At 41.3% G+C, this 23,456-nt stretch overlaps 1 protein-coding gene across 1 annotated transcript; it reads left to right on the top strand.

Moving 5' to 3' along the window:
• The first annotated feature begins 13,739 nt into the window (after positions 1 to 13,739).
• LOC121298134 (protein FAM110A-like) lies at positions 13,740 to 22,814 on the top strand. Its single transcript, XM_041225000.1, has 2 exons — positions 13,740 to 13,848; positions 18,433 to 22,814. Exon 2 carries the CDS (start codon positions 18,739 to 18,741, stop codon positions 19,798 to 19,800), a length of 1,062 nt encoding a protein of 353 aa, XP_041080934.1. The 5' UTR covers positions 13,740 to 13,848; positions 18,433 to 18,738; the 3' UTR covers positions 19,801 to 22,814.
• The last annotated feature ends 642 nt before the right edge of the window (positions 22,815 to 23,456 follow it).

Genomic DNA, 23,456 nt, shown 5'->3' with positions numbered 1-23,456 from the left:
TCTTCTTTCTTTGTTTGTTCTTTATTTTTTTTTAAAGAAATATTAAACTCAGCTTTGTTTGATTACACCCGTTGTTTAAACAAATGCAACAGTAAGAGGTCTAGTAGTTATTTGTGACATCCCGACTTGCTGATCAGTGCTGTAAGCCATTAGCTCTGAGTGTGAGAGGGGAGGGCTCGCTGCCTCTAATTCATTTCCCTTATCATTAATTACGAGAGGACGGGCTGTAATCTGCTTGCAGTCATTGTTACAAGATGGAAAAAATTAGCTTAATTGAATGAATATCGAAATAAGAAGACTAGGACGCAACACACATGATCTAAACAGAGGCCAGTTCATTGAAACAGGTCTGTGCTGAATACTGCATGTCAGTCCCTTTAGTGCATCTTAGTCTTCCTCAGATATTGTATCAATAGGATTGTGGACACACACAGGTTTTATTTGCTTATGGGCTGCCTGGCTGTGCTACCCCAGTATTGGTTTATTTAATCAGGAGTTGAAAAACAAACAATGCGTTTCATTAAAGCCATCAGTCTCCAAAAACGAATAGACCGATTTAGTGATTGCAGTTATTGATGAACTGCACTGTATCTACCAGATACAAGAAGAAGAAACTCACACCACCTCCCCCACATGGCTTTCCTCGCTATCTGCAATGCTTATAGCACATCATAAAGGGAAAGGCAGTGATCAAGTGAAACAAATCCAAATGGGACTGATAGCGCCAACATGAACTGTCAAGTAAATAGACAGGAGAAGAGGAAGAGCTGTGCTTTCTCCTGCAGGAGAGACATGGTTACCTCCTGGCGCTGGCTGCTGTCTTTGTTCTGTCTGTGCTCTATCTGCGTTGATCGTTGTTTTAATGAGTGCGCCATGCTAATGTGTACAGCAGCACATGGGAGGGGTCACAGCAAGGAAGGGGACCCACTAAAACAAGGGGACCCTGAAACAAAAGAGCCTGGCGCATGTTGCTCTGACCTTTTGCCCCGGGCGTCTAGTCGGCCTCCGTTTCTCTTTCACCGCTCGCCCAGTTTCTGTGCATTTAGGGAAGCTCTGCTGGCAGCTGGCTGTCTGGGCTTAGAGAAGCAGCAGTTGGGGGGGGGGGGGGGGGGGGGGGGGGGGGGGGGGGGGGGGAGCCATTAGCCGGCGGGAGGGACCCACCTTATCAAAATCACTTGTCAAACCCGAGGACAATGGGCTTCCCCTTCAGCCTGCCAGCTCTCCTCTTCTGAAAAAAAAGAGAGAAAAGCCTGAAAAAGCTGTAAATCTCCATCTGTCGAGGCCAGCGCTGCAGTCAATGGTCATCCGTTACATACGCCCATTACCCTGACCTAGCGACCTAGCGAGCGTGCCTTCTGCATCCTGACTGACAAATGAGGAGCTCCCCAGCTCATTCAGTCCCGCTCCCTCGCCCTCATTGTGAGGGAGCTGTTTAATTTTACATGAGTCGCTCACACAACATATGTTGGCCCATGCTGCGGTGATAGAGAGACGCTCGCTTTTCCTTGTGAGCTGGAGAAATAAAGACAGGTCAATATGGGATTAGTAAGGGTTCTTTTGGGTAATTTATGGCCTATCCAGCTAACCCTCTCGGCTGTAAATCTTGGAGACGTTTAAGCTGAGCTGAAGTAGCTTTTCAGCTTTCATTACCTACACGATCAGGCTGTACAGAAGAGCCATTTGAAGCACAAGAGCTGTGTAATACATATTAATGGGCTGTTCTTTTTTATACAATGTAAAGCTTCATATTTATGCTCATTTATTAAAGTTATTAATTTATTTCAGCTGCCTAAATCCCCAAATGATCAAGTCGTTCACGACTGAACGAAGCTGATCCCACTATGTTAGCTAATGCAATCATTCTCATTAATTTTTTTTTTTTCTGTATGCTGTCTAATAGGGTTTGTTTTAGACAGAGGTTGAATAAGAAGTCTTCTCTCCAGCTGGCTCACCAGGACAATGTAGGGTATTATCTATAGTGTTAAAAATGCTAAAAATGTGTGTAAGTTATCAGATTGGACATTCCAACTGAAGAAGAGACACAGATAATAATAATAATAATAATAATAATAATAATAATAATAATAATAATAATAATAATAATAATAGCTTGGAGTTTTCAAAGTGAGAGGTTGCAACACTTTTTACCCCAGGGTAGTATTTTTGAATCTGTCTGTGTGGTTGCAGTAAAGGCTTACAGGAAGGTAGGTCCTTCTTTGTTTTCCTTTATCATTCGTTACGCTGGTCTCCGATGAATGGAATATGCTACCATAAATAGAGTGGGACGAGGAGGATAAATACAAAACTCCCCTATCTGGATCTGAATTCCACTGTGCTGAGTCACTGATGGCTTGGTCTGACGCTGAGTTGATGTATAGTAGCGTACCATATTCATAGATCTGAGGGACTGGAGTAGGTCGGACAGCAACAGATCCAGAGAGCAGAAAAGAACATTTGCATGTGGGCGCTGATTGTTTCCACAGATCTGGGTTTCAGCTCTGATGTCTTTGGAATGCATGAATCAGATTACTCATGAATCTGCTCCACTGCTGTGATCACAAACCTCTTTGTCTTCTGCAGTGCCATCGCTCCCCTGCGGCAATGCGGGCTGCAGCAGTGATCCTCAGGGTTTAATATATTGTACTCGGGTGTCTCTCTGGGTGATCCGGCATGAGCAGGCTGTGAATCGACATCCTGAGCTGTACTTGTGATCTGGGGTATCTCAGGGAGTGGTAAACCCACGTCACATGGCAACTGGTTCTGGGGGGCGTTTTTAAGCAATGGTCTTGAAGCTCGAATCAAGATTGCTCAGATAGCTTGAACTGATCCCATGATGAAAACGTTTGTTTGAATCTTGCACTCATGTTTAAGCCATTGTGTTAGAGAGGAACGTGTGTTTTAGGGAACCTAGATAAGCAATGAAAATGACAAGCAAAGGCAGGTGGTGTTATGCGTTTATGAAAAGAGGGATTCCACTGAAAGGAGCGATCCAGTCTTCAAAGAATACAGGATTCTGAATAAATGATCCTTGAAATCCCAAATGAAAACAAACCGGGCGAGCACCGACAATTCCAGTTTAAAAACAAGAACGTTTCGAAACATCTATTTGAACAATTCAGAAACAAATTATATTTAACCAATTGTACCTGGGGGAGGGGGGGTTCACCTATTCTTCCCCCTTTAACCTCAGTGATCAGCTGCAGCCAATCTATGAGATCGGGATCATGGCATCAATGTAACAGGGCTGAGGCTGGGTGCAAACTGGCGACCCCGCGCACTGCAAGGGAGCACCTTAACCACAATGCAGAAGAGCCGGGCTTTAAGAGCTTGCAACCTCATCTCATCTCACCGATAGGGGGCACAATCCATAACAGCAGTGTATGCACAACACTGCATGTTACACAATAACACAATAATAATACATAGAAGACAAGGTCAGTAAGGGTATTTCTGCAGCCACAGCTCCTGTATCACTGAATTTGGACCTTATTTCTCATAACACAGGAATTGTATTTAGAGCGTTGTGGCAGGAGAATAAACAGAATTTCTAAAACAAGAGCAAATGCAGACCTCTTACAATTAATCACCCTTGTGAAAAGCACCAGCAGGATTCCTGTAGTGATAAAGAGAGGCAGCATTTCAATTCAGGGATCGGTTTTAAAACCAGTATAATTCCAAAGCCGTCTTTGCATTTGGCAGAGCATCAGTCTAAATCTGATTGAGACTGATCACATGCTTTGATTGGAAAACAATTCTTTAAAGAAAATAAACACTGGCAATTGTCCATTGCAATGGAAAGACTTTCAGTGCAGTTTCCTGTTAAGCAAGAATTGCCTGGATAGATTAAAGCCTTCACAAGCCCACAAATGTTTAATTTGCATTTCACTGCAATGGCCACAGAATCTGATTAAACTCACTTTTCCACACTGAATATTTGAATGGTGGTATAATAATTTGAGTCAAATGCCAATATGCTAACAAAAAAACAGACGGCTCATTTTGATACGTGATATAAAATAGTAACAAAGTTAGTAAACCCTGACTGTAGTCGTGTCCTCAGTTTGCAAGCAAGACATTGTTCTTTATTAGGAATCCCCCTGGTATACAGTAAAAAGGGTTACAATGTGATTGTACAACGGGTGCAAACTGCCATTTCTCTTATGAACTGAGCTGTTTTGCTGGTTACCAGTATAACCAGTAACTGGAACACATTTCTGCAGTGCTCTGTGGCTGATTCTCTTATAAAACTGATCGCAGAGTTCTCTCGAGTAGATCACCCCACGGGAGGAGGCCCCAGGGTTCTTCACGTGGCTCTGCTGAAGTTTACTGCATGGCTCTCAGATGTGAATGGGCTTTGCATGTGCTTGTGAATCACACTCTTTAGTGCAGGGCTTACCTTTGTCAGTCTTACCTTACCTTAGGGATACTGTACCTTTTTACCTTGAGTGCCCCCAGGCCACTGCCACACTCCTCCTCCCCTTTCTCTCCCTGCTTCATCTCCACCTCTACTGGCTTGTCACCTTCACAGTTTCCTTTTGTTCTCCTTTTGGTTTCTTGTGAGTCATGCATGGCTGCTATTCTGTCTGTTTGGGGGAGATTTGCAAAGTAGACATACTGGAGTGTGTGTATCTCATCTGGAGAGTCTCCAGGGCTTTACACAAACATGTCACAGGAAGGAGTTGGTTTTATGGTTTAATACACTATTAGGCAGTATACAGTGCTCCCCCTTCAGTCACTGTGTGCATAATGTATCAATTTTATAATGCATATATTCTTGAACTCTACAGAGTTCACACAAACTGTATGAAATTTCTAAAAATGAAACCTTTTTCTCCTCAATGGGTCTCAGTCACAGCGAAAGTGGATAAAGTAGACAGAAAGTTTAACAAGGTTAAAAAAAATGACGTGGTAATAAAACCTTCTGTCCTCACCCCAGTTTCACATTTTCTTTTAACTTGTAGATTACATTTATTTTCATATGGCGTGTTCCACACTTGGTTGTGCAAAGGCCTAAGCAGCACTGTATATTTGCTGCAGGCACTATCGCCACAATTCTTGCACAAGGGTGATGCAACGTTTGAAAAAACGTGCACATTAATATAAAGAAATACAAAAAGTTCAGAGAAAATTGTGGCCGCATTGTGCAAAGTCATGTTTACAACATAAACAGACATCAATAAGAAACTATTACAAGAAGATCGATTAATTGCTCCAGTGGAAAGTTTGCAACTAATTTTGCAATCACTATTGATGCTCAAAAAATAACGATTCGCTGGTTCCCTGTCCATTACAATAAGGCCATTGGGAGCTAAAAGAGCCCAATACACGACATTGAGGACTTTACCGATTAAAAGCACGTGTGCACGTTGCCTAGAAATAGCTTTTTTTGAATCCTTCAAGCTTCTACATTCACCTATTCCAGTAATTCGAACTCACCATGTTTTAAAAGCGGGGTGTTAATAAATCTTTATAAAATCAAGCTAGCAATAAATTAGTCAAATATGCTTCAATATATATTTAGTAACTATATGTTTTGTATTATTTTACTATAGTAATATAGATATACTATTAGATTGGATACAGGATGTTTAGTTGCAGAGGATAATTTGGATTTCCCCTTTTCCAATGTTGCATTGGTGTTGTCCACGCTGAATTTGAAACGAGCATCTGTGTTGAGTTAGCATGGCGGTTCGACCTGTTTTCCGGTGTATACCCTCGGGGTAAGTAAATTATTATGTTACAGTGTGTGTGTGTGTATATATATATATATATATATATATATATATATATATAGTTATATTTATTTTTAGTATTGAAAACACGCCATTACATTATACTCGGTTTTATGGCAACACACGCTGTAAAGTCGCACGTGTGAAAGCATTAAAACGGCGCTGTCTGGTCTGCCTGTGAGAGCATGAGCGTGTTGTTGGCATCTCGAAGCATGTCCACTGCACAAACTTAGACACGCATACACACCTACGATGAGCCTGCAGTTCACTGCGCTTTGCTCGGGGCTTCACATGACATTGGTCGAATGAAAAGGCATTGTTATAAATGGCATGTTTTCAAGGGCTCTCTCTCCTTGAAAACATGCCATTTATATACAGGCCCACACGATTGAGAGTCTTGTGATGTCATCAGCTTAGAGCTCATAGTTCTGTCTGAGTGCTCTTTCCAAAGCATCACCAGGGCTTGTGCCACTGCTAGGTATCGAATCCCCCCCCCCAATGATAACCTTTCCCTGCCCCTTAAACTTCAACTTAATGCAAACTCCCAATAGGCATCCATGTACTGGCAGCCTTATTCTGCATCAGTCCTTAAAGAGTTAATTCAGCCTTTGTGTGAACCTTCCCCTTAGCCATGCATATTCTGCATGAGCAATTTCCTGTGCCAGATCCATTCAAGTTTGTTTATGTAAGGCTCTGGGAAGCATCAATACAGTCTGGTTGTGTGTAAAGTTGAGGTCCTGTATGCATAGGAATATTCACTTGGATGCTGTTGATTTTCCCTTTGTTGCAGATCTGTTACTCCCTTTTCAGTAATGTGATTTGGGAGTATACATGGATTTTGGGAAACTGGACCAGCCACTGTATTGTGCCAGCACCTAATCACTGTGTTATAATTTGAAGCCTAATGGTGTTGTGTAATGAATGTCTCACTTTTGATAGAAGCCTTTTCCCGTCAGTGGGGCAATATGCATTGGCACTGCCTCTTCCTGCGTGGGCTCTAAACTCACCAGCCACGTTATAAATCTCTAATAGACTGCATGTCCTGTCTGCTTTGCTGTAACAGTGCATTGGCATTTGAAGAAGCCAATTACGAGGATAACCTCAGATTTCCACCCTAGCATTGATGCAGCCTGCACTGTAATTTATCATTTTATTGTACTGTGAAATTAATAATCATGATGATGGAACTCTTCGGACAAAGGCATAACAATAATCCATGGCATACTATAGATAAAGAATTCAATTTAGGTTGATTGCATAGCTTTTTAATAATTTTAATAATTCAAAATGTAATAACATTTAAAAAAGTAAAATAAATTTATATATAATTTTTTATTTTAATAAACATATTTAAATGCTAAAATTGTTTATATATATATATATATATATAATATATATTAGATATATATATAATATATATAGATATTATTTTTATTTTTTTTTTATGTATTTATTTTTTTTTTTTTTTTTTTTTTTTTTTATTATTATTCATTCCTTACATTTTGCTTATCGGAGAGTCCCCCAATTTGGTAAAGGGCAAAAGTGTAGTTATGTAAGGCTGGGATGTTTTTAATAAGAAAATGGAAGGGGAACATACCAAAAATTTGATTTTTTAAAGCAGTTCAGCAAATCAAACAGTATGGCTCATAGATTGTCATTCTTTGCTTGATCTGTCCATAATGCTTTGCTGAATGGATAATAATAGTCAAGCCAAGTTGCTCAAGACCAGGCAACGCTGCTGTGATTGTGTGAACAATTTTGTGCAGGAAGGTGACACGTTGTTAGTTTACCTGTCGAAAGGGAAAGGGAGGGGGTATTAGTCATGTGTTCATGCACAGTTACGTTACCAATAATCTTATGGGTTGATAGTGTTGCTAATGCTTCCTTGTATGTGTCTAGTTACTATGTGTCGTAATGCCATAAAGATCTAGTCCATTTTAGTTTTAAAGCACAAGAACTATACATGTACGCAGGTGCTTGTGTTTGTCCGCAAGTCTAGTCTTGTGCCACAGTACACCGATGTTGAAAGACGTAATCCTGTGGCACTAGGCTGAAGCAGTAGGTTGAGGCCTTGCCTTCAGTATGTGTGTGTGGGTGGATTCATGGATGAGTTTGACCTGGCAGTGCCTGGTGTGAACTGGGGATATCCTCTCAGGAGTCTATCTGCTGGAATAGACTTTCTGATGAGAAGAGCAGGCGCTGCACATGCTGTTTGTGAACCAGCAGTCTCTACAAACAAAATCAACTGTTTCTAATCTCTAGCTTTATTTATGGCTTTTGTGTTTTAAGTTTTGATTTCATATTTTCTTGGGTAAAGTTACTTGCCCCTGAGCTTTGATTGGTAAACGTAAAAGTACAGTTTCTAGTACTTTGTTGTAAGAATGTATTAATGTGTACAGTATTCCAGGACATAGGCTATATAGAAATGCAAGTGTGTCACAAAACCAGTAAGAAATTAGCTTACTGTCACTTTAATATGCTGTACTGTATTATTTATTTATTTTAATTTGGCCTGTTTGTTTTGTAACATTTTAAACAATGTCGTGCCGTCGTTGCAGCAAAAGATTATTAGGAGTATAAGAACTATATTGTGTTCCCATCCAGGAACAGGCTGAAATAAAAATAAAAAATACAAACTCAGGTGCTTGTCAAGACTTGCACTGAGCAGCGCTGCCCTGAAACATGTGCCCGGTTTGACTAACTTCATAAAGCTTTACTTTTCTTGGTTATTTTACAGCACAAAGAGCAGGTTGTACAGCTTTGGATTCTCAATAGGCAGTTCCCCTGCTACTCGGCTTTCCAGACCAGACCAGGGCTGGGTGGCTGGGTGGTGATCACTACACTGTGGTGTAAGTGGGGCGCCCCTGAAAATGGAGTTGGGGAGCTGCATGTAGAATGATTGACCCGTGCGCAATGAAGGACACTTCGCACTGATGTACCTGATCCGGATCTTTTCTAAAATCAGCTGTAATGTTACTGCTGATTCACAGTCCCGTGTCACTGTTAGTACCCTTTGATCTGGGGCAGTGGGGAGGGGAATGTATTTGCATTGAGGTTTTGCATGTTATCTTTCTATCAGACTTACTGAGGGATTTTAAACTCTTCATGATTTTTGGAGAATCTCTTTTAAAGATATACTGTGGTTTGACTGTTTTAGGGCACACTTTAGTAGATGTTGTATTAACTGATAGTACAGGCAGCTACTGTGCATACAGTAGGCTGCTGGTCGGAGAATCTTAATTGAAAAAGTCAATATGCTGAATTGACTCTTGTCAGTATAAATATTGAGCATTCAGGTTGAACCGTTTAATATTGTTGGCATTATGCATACATTTATATAAAGTTATGTACTAGAAATAAGTTAACTGAATGGGTTACAGTCCTAAAAGAAACACTAAAACCTGTAATACCCTCAGTGGCGTTGTTTCCACCGGAAGTCTTTCTCAATGTCTTCAACGTATATTTCATGGGTTTTGTTAACACTCTAGAAATCGCCCCGCCAGAGCAGCGACAGGGCTGTTTGGAAGTCGTTCAAACCTGGTGTCGGTTCAACTGTTTTTTCTCCAGTGGCATGTAAACAGACTCCAGTCTGCTCATTTGAATTATTTCCTACACATGCTGCACATGTTGGCTTGTTTTTTTTTTTTTTTTATCACTGGTACTATTGTTTTCAGTGAGTACTTGGTGATCTTGAAGTGTTTTGGGCTTTCACTTCAAGCCAAGATCCCCTCTTGTGTCAACCAGAGATAAAGCCATTGATTTTGAGAGACAACAGTATAACTCCAGGTAAAACGGGGGGCGGGTGTGGCCCCCCGCAACCCGGTCCACCCCCCCCCCTTAGCAGTGACTTCCTTGCGGTCATGTGCCGGGGGAAAGGTACCCCTGGGCCCTGTGCATATGCTCTGTGTGCAGCACGTACCCTGATCTGGTTTTGTCGTTGCTTCACTTATTCATGATGATCTTGCTTGTGAAGCCGGCTCTGACAAAGGGGTGCAACTGGGAGGGTTACATACAGTGTACGTGTGGGTTGAATGATGCACTGTTCTGAAGAGACAGACAGGAGGAGAGATACATGATTTTGTTAGACACTGCTGACGCTTAGAAAGGCTGTACTCCTTCCTGCTGTATGATTCAACCCCCCTCAGAGCTGATTCATGTTTTACTAATGAACAAAAATGCAAACTCTAGCAAATTGTGTTGCTGATTTTTATTGTAGTAATTGCCTGTTGCTTTTCAAATGCACGTAGAGCTTGCAATTATTTTAAAGAATGTTAAAATACCAAAATATATAACATAAAATGTTAAAGTACCAAAATGAAAAATTAATATTAAAAAAACAAAATAAAAATAGTTAGTTTGCTGTGGTCTATGTATCCAGTTTTGAATAGCCCGAATAGCCTTCCAAGATGCTTGTAAAATAGTGTCTTGTGCTGGTTGTGTCACTGTCTAATCATGTCATGAACTGCTCAATCATCAAGTCATTTGGGCTTTCCATAGCTTTTAAATGCATTGTATTTAAAAATAAGTCAATTAAAGAACACCCATGCTGTGCTGTGCTCTGTCTTTTGTTTGCAATGGCAGAGGTCAGGACCCTGTACAGTATTACTTTACTGTACAGTCGGGTTAGGACAGTCTGTGCTCTGGGGGGTCCTGCTTCAAACAATTCACACTCCCAGTGACAGGTCCATCTGAAAGGATTTGTTTTGTCTTTGGTTTAGTATTGCAGCATGTTCTTAACATGAGCTGCAATGTTAGAGGCACAAGCTTTCTTGGAATCTGTTTCTGGAAAACTAAATGACCACCAAAGCCAGCAATGTGATTTAAAAAATCTCTCAGAATTGTGAAGGGGTTCTGGGGTTACTACAGTGGTTGTAACGATACACTGATCTCGCAATATGATTCGTATTGTGATATGCAGGTCTCAATGCAAGCTGTGTTACGATGCATGTGATTGGCTACTTCTATGATGCACAGGCATTTTAATGATGGTCAAAAAAAATAAATGATATGGGAGTATGCATCTATGCCAACTATAAAACACAATTATTCATTCAAGAATCATTTGCCGATAGAACTCTGCTGGGCTTTCGGTCTGGTATCACAATACAAACTATGCATACTCCTATTATAATACAATATATCATGCAAAGAACGTATTCCGATTCTTTGACGTACAGTGAATCGTTACACCTCTGGATGCTAGGCTGCTAACCTGAAAAGCTCTCCTGGTTATTCACAGCTGCTGTGAACAGTTTATAACAGGCTTTGGTTGCATGCCTTATAGTGACTTGGAACATGTAAAGAAAAGGTTTCAGAACAGCATTGATTATGTTGCAAGAAGGATAACGCAGGGCACTTTGAGGAAATGGAGATGATGTGAACATAACTTGTGTGTGTGTGACAGTTCTTCTTGTGATGCCTAGTGGTAGTTCTGCCCAGGCATACACGCCATATGGCAGTGATTGCCCAAGGGCCTTCTACTTCTAATGCGCATTCCTCTCTGGAAGCTAGAGGCAGGCTTCTGATTAAAGTTTGGCTTGTCTTGTCAGTCTCTTTGGTTTCCACTTTCCCCACACACACATACATGGATTGCTTCAGAGCTTGAACGTTGCTTCAGTGATTCAGCTCGGGGTGGTTCATTAACAGCGAGCGTGTACTGCTCATTTCTAGACTGATAGGATCAGAAACGTTCCTTTTCCACATTTCCCTGCCAATACCGTGCTTGTAAAATGGAAATGGTTTTCCAATGAAGCCTGACGAGCTCAGTGGAATCTCTACAAGACTGCTCTTGCATTGTGTTTCAGTAGTAAACATTCATTAGAACGCTTTCCCATTGGTGCCAATAGCTGAGACATGACTGCTTTCCCCTGTTTTTAATCCTAGATCCTAGTCCCTTAGTGCTGTTTACAAGCCCTGGAGAAGCCGAGTTTAAAAGAGGTCAAGGTTCAAGTAAAAACCACACTAAAACCTTTGGGGCAAAAGGAATAAAACAGCCATAGCGAAGTGTGGAACTTTTTCTTCATTGCTGACATTTTTGTATTTATTTGTAAATATGATATTACTTATACAGCATCTATACTCTTTAATGTGTGCTACGGTATTGCTTACTGTATCAGACGCTAGCAAAGCAACAACAGCACATCCTGACAACACCAGGGTAAATAAAGTAACATTAATACAGTGCCGTTGCAGCAGGGCCAGTCACCCTGACTCGTTTATAATCCCTCTCTTGTTGCAATCCTGTGTCGTATCTAAGCTGTCCGGCTTGGCAATTATCAGCTGCCCTCATTGCATTTGGTAAAAGGCGACCAGCCACTGATGGAGCCAGGTTGGTTTGTTTTTGCATGAGCTGCAGGCGTTTTCCAGTGGATTACCAGTGTAACCAGAATTTTGTGTTCAGGGTTATTTCCCCTTTTCATAAAAAGGGGTCTATTCTATTTGCAAAGAAGAAAAAGTGAAACCACAAAACAAACCCTGAAATAATAAAGCAGCCTTCTTTCAGGGTGTGCGTTTATTGTGCAGGTTTTATTATTCATCAGCCTGCATCTCCTGCTTCTTTTTGCACTGCTTCCCTAACGCGGCTGCGTGCTGTTCAGATAATCGATAGCGGGAAGGCTTGTATTTGTTTTTAATGTGTACTGTAACTCTGCAGGTGCATGCTGTGTGTAAATAACACACTGCCTGCCTAGGGGACAGCCCTTTGATCTGTGTTAACAAATCTGTATTGTTTAGGCAAATGATGTTGAAGGAGATGTAACTTCTTTAAACCAAATATTTGTCTGGAAAAATACAAACCAATCAAGCCTTAAAAAGAGTATTATTATTATTGTTATTATTATTGCAGTACCAAATTGTTAAACTTCTTCCAAAATCATGTTGGCTAAATAGAATTGAGATCAAAATGAGATTTCTTTCTCCAAAAAAAATAATAAAAAAATAGCTCTACCTTAAGTAAACCCCCCCCCCCCCAAAAAAAAAATGCAATAGTCCACATTGTGTATATATCTGGCATTGAGATTCCAGTACTTTTTGTAAAGGTGTGTGTTCTTGTGAAGGCATGTGTTTAGTAGAATATGTACAAGCTGGATCAAAGGGTGGATTTATCCCACAGCCTTGTAATAATTTAAGGGTGTAGTTAATTGTATATTTTGAAGAGAAGATACTGTATCGCCACCTTGATTTGTAACACAGCTTCTTTCAGGCTGTACCAGAGACATGCTACAGTAGGCGAGGCAGGGACCTGAGCTGGTATGCACTGTGGTGTTAATCTTGAAGTTAGATGCAATAGAAAACGGCAAGCCAAGAGCAAAAACAAATGCCACTTTTTGATTTTTTTGCGAACGGCTTTGTTATCCAAACGGTCCCCTGGTCACTGGCTTGCTGTGGGCGATGCTGATTAAAAGAACAAGCCACTGCTGTTTACAATGCAGCACACACTCTATAGAAATCTATTGCAGGGACCGGGGTTGAGTTGCAGTTAGTTTAGAAGTTTTATTTTATTCATTGGGAATGTTGCAATAATTGCTGGATAGCAAACACTTTAATGGGCCTGTACTGCACACCATATGCGGTGAAAAACAAGGGAATTCTTTGGGGGGCGCGAGAGAGTTAGAACTGGTCCAGTAACCAGTTAACAAAATGACTCAAGGGCTTAAATTAAATTAAATAATAATAATTAGCATTTAATATAATAATTTTGCAGCAGGCTGTAAGTCAGTGTCCTTTTTGAAAGCTGGAGATGAAGAGCATACCACAGTGCTTATTGCACAGGTGATTAAAAACAAAAAAACACCTTTATCTGGGGGGCATTTAATAAGGCTAAGCTGAAATTCTGGCATTCCAGAAGCCTAAGTCGGTGTGGGGGGGTGAGTCACAGTCTTACGTTATTTACAGGTACCACCTGGCGTACTGCCATGTGACTCGGAATGAGCTTCCTTGCAGATTGCTGCTTCCTGGATCATTTTGGGCGGAGCAGCATTTCACATTAATGCTCCTCTTGAACACCCTGCAGACAGTCAGTCCTCTCCCGGTACTGTACAGGAGACACCACTAGCAGGAAAGACACTAGCACTGGGTTCTGGAGTTCACACTGTACTGTGCTGGACTTCTTAAAGCTGTAAGTAACATTCCAGCATTGAGTTTAAGACATTCTGCAATAGGAGAATTCTATTGGAGCTAATTTGTTTTTAAAGATTTTTAAGTGTAAATTACTACAAAAGTTAAAACAATTAGGTACAAAACAAGAGCAAACACAACTACTTAAACGGCTTTGCATGAAATCCCTGCTGTTTGTATTTCGAGTTTTGTAACTTTAACAGGTGTTTTCCTCCTTTTGTGAATAATGAGGAATGCACAGGGCTCTTTGTAGTAGAAGGCTTTGAAAAACAACCATGTGGTGTTTAGTACTGTAGCCTCCCTGTGTTCTTCCTCTCTCTTGTTTACTGCACCAACTGTGTCGCTTACAGTAAGCAAGACAGTAGTGGAGGTTCAGTCGCCATGTCCTGGGTCTGTTTCTGCCAGTTGTGTCTGGGTGAGAATCGATACTTGCATCGGAGTGCAATTATTTAAAAACAAATTTCAGCCTCTGTATTTACTAATTTCAAGTGTGTTTGTTATTTCAATACAGCTTACACTTGTAAATCTGAATTAAAATCTGAATTATACTATAAAAAATGTAATAGTTTAATTATATTCTACTTTAATTTGTTAGCAAGTATGTGTGTATGTGTATATATATGTATAATATATGTATATATATATATATATATATATATATATATATATATATATATATATATATATATATTATGTGTGTGTGTATATGTATAATATATATGTGTGCGTGTCTATTTTAAAAGTATTTTCAGTTGTCTTAAGTTGTTGGACTACAGTAAGCTACAAAGAGTTGTTAGTTACAGTGGCAGCTTTCTGGTTCTGGACTGTGGTACGTTACATTTTTATGAAACGTTTTTTCCTGCTTGTCCTTTTGAATTAAGTAGCCTAGATGTTTTTAAGCACCTAATGATCTAGTCTGGTCTCGTGGAACAAGCTGAAAATGTCATGAGACTGTGTACTGAAATGAGAATGTGAAAGAAAGTACTACACAAGCTTTCGCAATAATACTTCTCTTATCTCCACAGTGCGGACACTTTGGACTCTGGCGATTTTTCTTTTAACAGGCCAGCAGCGTTGCTGTGCAGATAAACTGTGCACTCTGCAACGTGCACGACAGAGCTCTGCCAAGCTTTTACCTTTCATGCCAGGTGTCTTAACCTTGAAGCTGAGCTGTTTCTAACTGCTTTTTTTAAATTGCTTTAGGAAACTAAAGCACCTGGTTAAAATATTCAAGTCCATTAAAAACTCTGTAAAGATCACTTATGGAAAGAGGTATAGCTGTTAAATACGGTTCAACTCCACTGATTCTTGACATGTTCACGTTGGTGAGGGCCTGAGAATTGACTGTGACCTTGTATGTTTCCGAATTTACAAAGCAGACACTGGTAAAGGAAAGCAGATCCTGTCAAGTATGCAAGGCAGCAGTACTTTCTTTAAGGCAGCCCCTAACAGGGTGATAACTGATAAACAAACCTTGTTAGAGCTGACCCGGTTCACAAGCTGGATCTGGCATGGTGAGCTTATCCATTGACTGGAACTGTAACATGAACTGCTGGAAGTGTGATTTTTTTTTACACATTTCTACGCCAGGTTAAATCAGGTTAGACTTTGGTAGGGATTTCCTGAAGTTTCCCAGCTGCAGTTGGTTCACTGGTTAAGCAGGTAAACCCTCCTGCCTTTGTTACCTGATACGGTGGAGCTGGGTTACGCACTGTGGCAGAGCAAAGCTCTGCCCTTTAAATTGGCAGGGATGGGGTTAACTTCCCCTGCCTGCCTGGGTTTATTATGTTCAGGTGGCTGGGGTTGATTAGTTGATTAGGTTGATTAACGATCAATCAGCGCCCAGCCACCTGATATAAAAGGAGGCCTCTGCTTCTCATTTGGGGGAGGGAGCTGAGGAAGCAGGTTGGTTTTTTTTTGTTGTTTAGAAAGTTTGAATCCAGTGAAGGCATCGCCCAGCCTGGAAACTGTTATTTTTGTAAGTTTTGCTTTTTATCTTTTTTGTGTTTAAATTGCTTTGTTTTGGCCCTTGTGCCCTTTCATTTTTGTGTTTATTTATAATAAAATAGTTATTTTTTTGGAACTGCAGTCTGTCTCTGGGCCTCTATCCACTCGCCAGCCTGCTTTGTCCAAATCTCTAACCATGTCCTTGATGAACCACTTAAACCTCTAACCAGGTCCGAATGTAGCTCTACTTAGCCATTTAATTACACCTAGTAAAGCTGTTGCATTGATCCTCCAGTGCTGGATTTGCCTACCCCTGTAGCATTGTAGCCCCAGTATTAAAAGCACCTGTCTGACCATCAGTTTAAGCCAGGGATTTAGTGACCTCTGCTGGCTGCTAGGGGACTGCTGCTGCCAACTGCTTTCTGGTTCACTGTAGCCTTCAATCTGGTGAGTTTGAGGTGGTTGGGGGCTGTGAAGGGGTTTCAGCGATAGTTTTCCATACTTTGTTATTTTAATGCCTGCTTTGGTATGAGTCAGAAGCTGAAATCTAAAGTAGACTCTATTAGACGTTTTCTTTCCGTTGTACGTCATGTTTAAATTTGTATGTGCGCTGGGAGAGGAGGGGCTTCGAACTGAAAAGCAGGTTTTTCTTTTGTTTTTTTTTTTAAATCTCTTTATGCAGTAGTCTCCAGTTGTGGGAAATGCAATGTCCTTTTTGAAAGCTTCTTGATTTTTTTAAGCTATAGCTGAATACCTTTAGTTAAACAATTGAGCGAGTTTGTACAGTATTGATGCAGCCTGGAGCCAGGTCTTGCTTTTTGGCATCGTATTGGGATTATGTTTCTATTCACTGTTTAGAGTTATGATTTGAAGTACAAAGGGATTGCCAGGGTGATGATGTCTAAGAGCTGATAATGTGAACTTAAGTAACTTGAGAAACTCAAGCCTTTTCAGAGCATTATATATATATATACACACACACACACACACACACACACACACACGCACTCATTTGTTAATGAAGTAGTAAAGTAAGAACGTTTGCATTGATATCTTTTGTTTTGTTTTTAACTTTCGAGTAGGGGGTCCAGTTTAATAGCTCAGCCTTGGCTCAGGGAAAGCGGTGCACAGGTAGTCTTGTTCACTGAATGTTTTTTTCCAGTGTTAGAAACGCAGGTGTAAGATAAAGCTAATTGAATGCTGCTGTGTGCATGGCCTAGGCCAGCATTCTACATTTATATGGGTGTGTGTTGCTCACTGTGTTTTGTTCTTGTATATGAGAATGTCAAGTAAAGAAATCGCTTCCATTTTAGGGAGGCAGGCAGCAAATGTTGCGATTTATTTATTTATTTATTATTTATTTATTTATCATTATGTCTTCACATAGGCTGTCGCCTTAACAACTGTTCTAGAATGATCTTTTCAAATCAGAATTTTTTTTTTTTTTTTTTTTTTTGCAGCTTATGTACAGTACAGGTGTTAGAAAAGGAACTGTGTGCATACTGAAATTTGATCTTTTAGGAAGTGAGCCCATTTGATCATGGGCTTAAAAGGGAGCTGATCATTAAAGCTTTGTGAAGACCAAACAAAAGGGATTGGCTTAGTGATAAAAATGCAGTAGAATACAGTCGATGATGATTCAATCAATTCCATATTCCTGAAATTCATTGTGTTTTATTGCATGCACTTCTTCCCCTCCGTGCTTGCATGCATTTTTGTACTGAAGGTTTTATTGGTTTTGCCACTTTGTTTAATGGCAGGAGTCCAAACTTATTAAAAATAATTTCCTTAATCCTTCACTGGGGGGAAAAAAAAAAAAACTGAACAAGTAACACAGGACTGTCAAGAACCGGTCCTAGTGGGGAAATCTCTTCAAGAGGAAAGACATTACATTTTTTTTTAAAGAAATACGTGGGCTGATGCAATCACTGCTTGTAAATGCAACAGCGGCTGCGTTATACTGAGGATGAAAACAAGTTTTTTGGTGTCTGTCTGCCAAACCCTGGCTCAGAATAACATTGCTGTTGTTTAATACACCCCCTGCTGATTGTAGGTATTGCTTTCTATCTGTCATTGAGCTGAGGCTACAGTATCATTAGAGTGTGGAAGATTGGAGTCCGTCTGCTTATTCTGCAGCCTTGGCAGGACTTGGTTGTCACACGCGTAGGACTGCCCTGGTTTCTCTGGCAGATTATTGTATTAATGGGCTGCCAGACTGTACAAGGTTTGTGCAGATTGCAGTCCATTTCATTCTATTCATTGAAGCTGAAATGTTAGGATAAAAGATTCTACCTATAGCCTTGATTTCTTCCCTCCCCCTTCTCTAACAGGAATTGAAATTCTGGGGGAGTGTTTAGTCAGTGGGAGGAGTAGCAGTGGCGGTTTATTGGCCAGAGCGCTTTTTTCTGTGGCCAATGAGTGGGTTGCCCCCCCTTTGTTCCTCTGGGATTGGTTGGTGAGCTGAAGCATTTGGAAGGACTGGAGAGGTGGGAGTGGCCTGTATCAAATATTAAACACTCCTGCCTTCTCTGAAGGATAGTGTTGTGGCTGTGCTTGGTGCTTTGTTGATGTTGGGCTGTGGGTGTGAAAAGCAAGTGTTAAAACTTAACAGGGTCTTTTTTTTCTCTTGATCTTTCAGAAGCCGGGAGTAACTTGCAAGACAGCGCTGGGAACACTGCATGTTTTCCAGAGCACTCCAGCGAAAGGGAAGGCAGTGCACCCCACTAAGCCGGTTTCTGGGAATCGCTTTCTTTTTAAAGCAGGAGACCGCTGTTGTTCAGGGTCTGCTGTGTTAACCTTTGGTGCCTTACCTATTGAAGCAGGCTGATGTGGAATGTGACCCCTGCCACAGTCCAGTGGGTGTTTTGTGAAATAAGGCAAAAGCTGCATAGAATAAGAAAATAAGGGAAGACAAACAAAAATAAAACTTGTTGTTTTCCTCAGTATGCCCGTTGAAATTTTGCACGCAGACAGAATGGTTACACAAGTGTCGTCAGGAGCAACCTTCACCTCCGCGATGCCTTTCCGGATCCTTAACAAGGGGCCTGAGTACTTCCGCAGGCAGCTGGAGCCCAACTCCAAAAAGCTGAGCGCCGTGGAGAGACTGGAGGCTGATAAGGCCAAGTACGTGAAGAGCCAGCAGGTCGCCAGCACCAAGCAGGAGCCGGTGAAGCCGCCCCTGATCAAGAAGGCTCTGATGTCCCCCGGGGTCCTGCGCACCATCAACACCCCCACCCGCAAGATCCCCCTGGGCCTCCGAAGGGGCGAGGGTTGCGGTCGGAGGGGGGCCCTGAACATCGACATCCTTAACAACCTCATCAACATCTGCGACAGCCCCCTGTCCTCGTCGCCTTCTCCCAAAACCGAGACGGGGGGCTCCTCGCCGAGGGTAAACGCTACGTGGGAGAAACAGCCAGACGGACAAGCCAAGCTCTCTGGTGGCTACAGCAACCTGTCCAAGGTGTCTCCAAATTCAGTGACTGTGCGGAGGGTCGATGTGCGGCCCAACGCGGTGCAGCAGCATCCGAAGCAGCGGCTGCAGCAGCGGCTGCAGCAGCAACAACCGCAGCAGTGTGTTCGACAAACCTCTCCTTGCGTCTGCAACGTTATCCCACCCTCCTCCCCGGCCTACACCAGGATTTCCTCCACCAGTTCTAGGAGTTCCAAAAGGGGACACCCCTCCTTGAATCGCTCCAAATCGGACCTGAGTGACCGCCACTCAAGGGCCACTGCCGACCTGGAGCGCTTCTTCAACTACTGCGGCCTGGATCCCATGGAGATCGAGAACATCGGCGTGGAGCGCTTTGCCCGGGCCAGCTCCGACATTGTCTCCGTCAAGCTCCCCAGCGTCAGCACACCCAGCTCGGAGCAGAGCTGCCAGACCGAGGAGAGAGCCAGCGAGCGCGAGCCTTACGGCATCTCCATCATCGAGAGGAACGCCCGCGTCATCAAGTGGCTCTATGGCATCCGTCAAGCATGTGAGAACCAGAAGGTGTCCAACGTGTAGCCCTGCTGCTGCCGGACAAGACAGAGACTTGTTTAGTGCCTGACTGTGCTTTCAATATTTAATAACTAGAGACACTCTTGAGATTCCAAGGAGCAGTGCAGTTCGCTTTTTCTATTTTATGAGCCAATCTTGTTGTGCTTTTTTATGGACAAACTGAGAGCTGAAAAAAAGAAAGTAAACAATGAATGAAGCTGTAACACTAGGGCAACTGGCGTGGAAGAAAGGTCAGGTTAAACTGTAACTTAAACATTGAGACGCTGCCCTTGTGTTCAAACAGGGTTCTGTGCCAAAGTGTAAGCTTAACAGCGCTTGTAAAGCCTGATGTGTTTTAAGGTAAGAGAGTAAAGAAAATGGTTTGCTTAGGGAGCGGTGAAAGGCTAATACAGGGAGTAAACAGGTATATTATTTGACATTTATTTCAAAAGACAAGTTATTATGAAAACAAAGTTTGAAAATACAAAGAAAAAAATAAATACAATTTCATAATCGCTGTGAAATAAGGGGTTAATATTAAATTCAGTTTAACAAGCCTGGTTCCTCCTGGCCTGATCCCCATGTATCAAGCGGTCATTTTACACTGTTTCATGTGTGTGTGGTTTATCATTGAACTCTACAGGGCTTTCTGTGGTACTTTTAAAATAAAGCTACTGACTATCTAATGGGGTTGCATTCCACTTTTCCGAAGTTTTTATTGTATTTATCGAGCTGCTCTTTGGGCAAAGTGATTTTAAGGTTTGAGTTGTCAGTTTTGTTGTGATAAACAGGTGGTACATGTAAGTGCTGAGGGGTTTTTTGAAGGTGTCGTATGTCAGGCGTCTGTGTGTGAGGGAGTGATCAGGCCAGCTAGTGTTAAACACTGAAGCGGAGAGGAGAGGCTCTGTGGAGATCTCTCTGTAAACTGGGTGTGAAATGCACATTAGATTGGTTAGATAAAGGGGATGAAGTTAGCTGGGAAGATAAAGGGGATGAAGTTTTCAAGTTGAGTAAAAGAAGTTGCAGGTATAAGTAAGGACTCAAAGGTGTAGGGCAGAAATTTTTTTTTATTCTGTTTAGAAACCGATTTTAAGCATAGATCGGTTGTATGTGTGTATACAGTGTAGTGTGCATTTGTGACAAATCCTGAGCAATTTAAAGGAGGCTGTCCTGTCCATTGCATGACTGTCCTTCACATGGAACAGTGGCTTTTTAATGGGTCACAATGAGCGGCTTTTTGTTTTGCAGATTCTCGGTGTAATGCAACCCCAAACCCACACCCAAACCAGTCTAACCCAATCAACAGCAGCTGATGCAAATGCATATTGCGTTTTTGGAGAGACGATAGACGACCGTTCAAAGAAAGATGATTGCTGAGTAGAAATGCTGAAGAAAATGTTTGTGTAATTTCATTTTTTTCTATCTGTCTAGTTCATTGATTATTGTTATTTTATTTGGTCTTTTTCTGGCTTGGGACAAATGTAAAATGAGTACGGTACATTCTGGTTTAAAAAAAAAAAAAAAAGGAAAGAAAAGTGTCTCCCAAATTTACCACTGTTTCTGCGTGCTCTGTTTTGCTTAAAAAGCAGTCTGGGTCAGCTGTGTTGGGCTTCTCTGTGATTACTAGATGTGTGTGGTTAATCCAGAACAATGTGAATACCCTTCTGTGTGTGTTGTTTTATTGGGATGGGATGAATTGACTCTACAGGGTAAATGCACTGTATAGAATGTGCACTGTCTGGTTTTCATCAGCACTTTATCAGGATGCAGTTTGAACAAACACAACACGAAAGGGGTGTAGTTGTATGATCTTCCTATCCTACACTACCTGCAAATTTACTGATACTGCATGCTGTGAGTGGAGTGAGATTGTGATGGCATCCAATTCATTGGCTTTTATTTAAGAAATCTCAAGATTATTTTCTGTTGTAAATACCATTGATTTTTATAATGCAAATCAAATGAAGGCTGTGAAAATGTGACAGTGCATATTTTAAATGTGCAAAATTTGTTTAGATTTATAGACAACGAATATGTTGTGCTTATTGGTGAATAAACGTCTGGCATATTTATCTTAAAAGGACAGATATGATCAGGTTTAACTGTCTGCTGTCCTGTACCAGCTGTGTTTATTTACTCTGTTTTTGTTAATCCTATAACTTTTTTGTGCAATACTTGAATTCGTTGGTTCAAAATTCAACTTAGTATGAAGTAAATCTGATGTCATTCATTTAGATGTGTTTTGAGTGTCACATTGTGTGAAACAACTTCAACAAAACAATATACAGGCAAACTTAGAATAAAACTGCCACTGATCAATGTCAACCCTACTCCCAGAGTTTCCAAACAAATCTGTTTTAACCCTGGGTGAAAAAAAAAAACAAAACCTATCTAATAAGATCACATACGAAATAAGATAATATTGGTCTGTGAGGGAATACTGATAGGAGGGTCCTGCTGCTGGAGATTGCTTGATCACACACACACGCACACACGTTTTAGATTGGATTATCACAAACACAAGTGTGGCTTTGTTTATTACATTCAGTTTGCAGCAGTTGTATCTGGCAGAATTCCACTGAACAATGAAAGTAACCCCTTTATCCAATTGATGTAAAATAACCAAATTCTTCTGTTAAATGATTGTATTGTTAAAGAGACATGGGGTCTGTTGGAATGGAATTGATTTCTGCTGCTAAAGCTCTTCCTGGCATGACCTGAATGGTATAACATGCTGCCAGTTGCTGCACAAGCACATGGCACAGCTGATGCTTCACAACAACTGTGTCTCTCCTCTTGTGTGTTTTGCAGTTTCGCTGTATTTGTATAACCGGCAGCCAGGAAGCACAATGTGTCCTTTTCCCATGCAAATCTCCTCGTATCGCAACGACACAAAGGTTAAGAAAAGAAAAGAAAAAAAAAAACGTATTCCTGAATTTCAGCTGCACCTGTACCTTTCACTCTGGTTTTTTTTGTACATATTTATGTTGTTTTTTTTTCGAGAAGAAAAAAAATAAACAAGCACTGCATTCCTTAAATGATATCCAATGTATTTGTGTGAATTATTTATTTTCAACATGCTGGTGGAGTGGAATGGATCTTGCCAATGCAGATTATGAAATCAGATTGAATGATCTTGTGTTGCAAGAATAAACCAGTATCTGGAGCATGCTGGCTCTGAATTGTCCGGGCATGTGGGGCAACATCTGGGTTTTAAACCCAGGTGGAGGCTGTCTTATCAGGCATGACTTGTGCAATGAGGGGGTCCCACTGTGTTAAAAACACTGATGCAAAGGGATAACACTGTGATGCTGGTGTGATCCATTGTATACAGTTTATTATACATAAAATAGGTGATGGCCTTCATAAGTGAGGGATTCCAACAGAAGACTAAATGGCAGAAAACAAACCACACACGCACATCTAAAGCTGCTTAAGTGTGCAGGACAGATGGGGGAATCCTTAATCTAACATCGACACCCCCCCCCCCCCCCCCCCCCCCCCCAATGGGAACTGAATTCCCACTCTTCTGTTGAGAGGTTGGGCTCACATCTGGGCCATATTCGGTTATCTCTTTGCGTGTGGTGTTTCAATGCCCGGTCCTGGTACAGCCATGCAAAAAGGAGCCCAGACAGTCTGCCTGTGTCAGTGGACTAAGGGGTATTAATTAACCAGAGTCTTGA

The sequence above is a fragment of the Polyodon spathula genome, chromosome 23 (assembly GCF_017654505.1).
Source record: "Polyodon spathula isolate WHYD16114869_AA chromosome 23, ASM1765450v1, whole genome shotgun sequence".
Classification (NCBI taxonomy): Eukaryota; Metazoa; Chordata; class Actinopteri; order Acipenseriformes; family Polyodontidae; genus Polyodon; species Polyodon spathula.
Note: the sequence above shows the minus strand (reverse complement) of the source record. Positions and strands in the feature narration are given on the sequence as shown.

Coding starts and splice junctions, on each gene's coding strand:
- LOC121298134 (XM_041225000.1), top strand. CDS start 18,739: ATGCCCGTTGAAATTTTGCACGCAGACAGAATGGTTACACAAGTGTCG.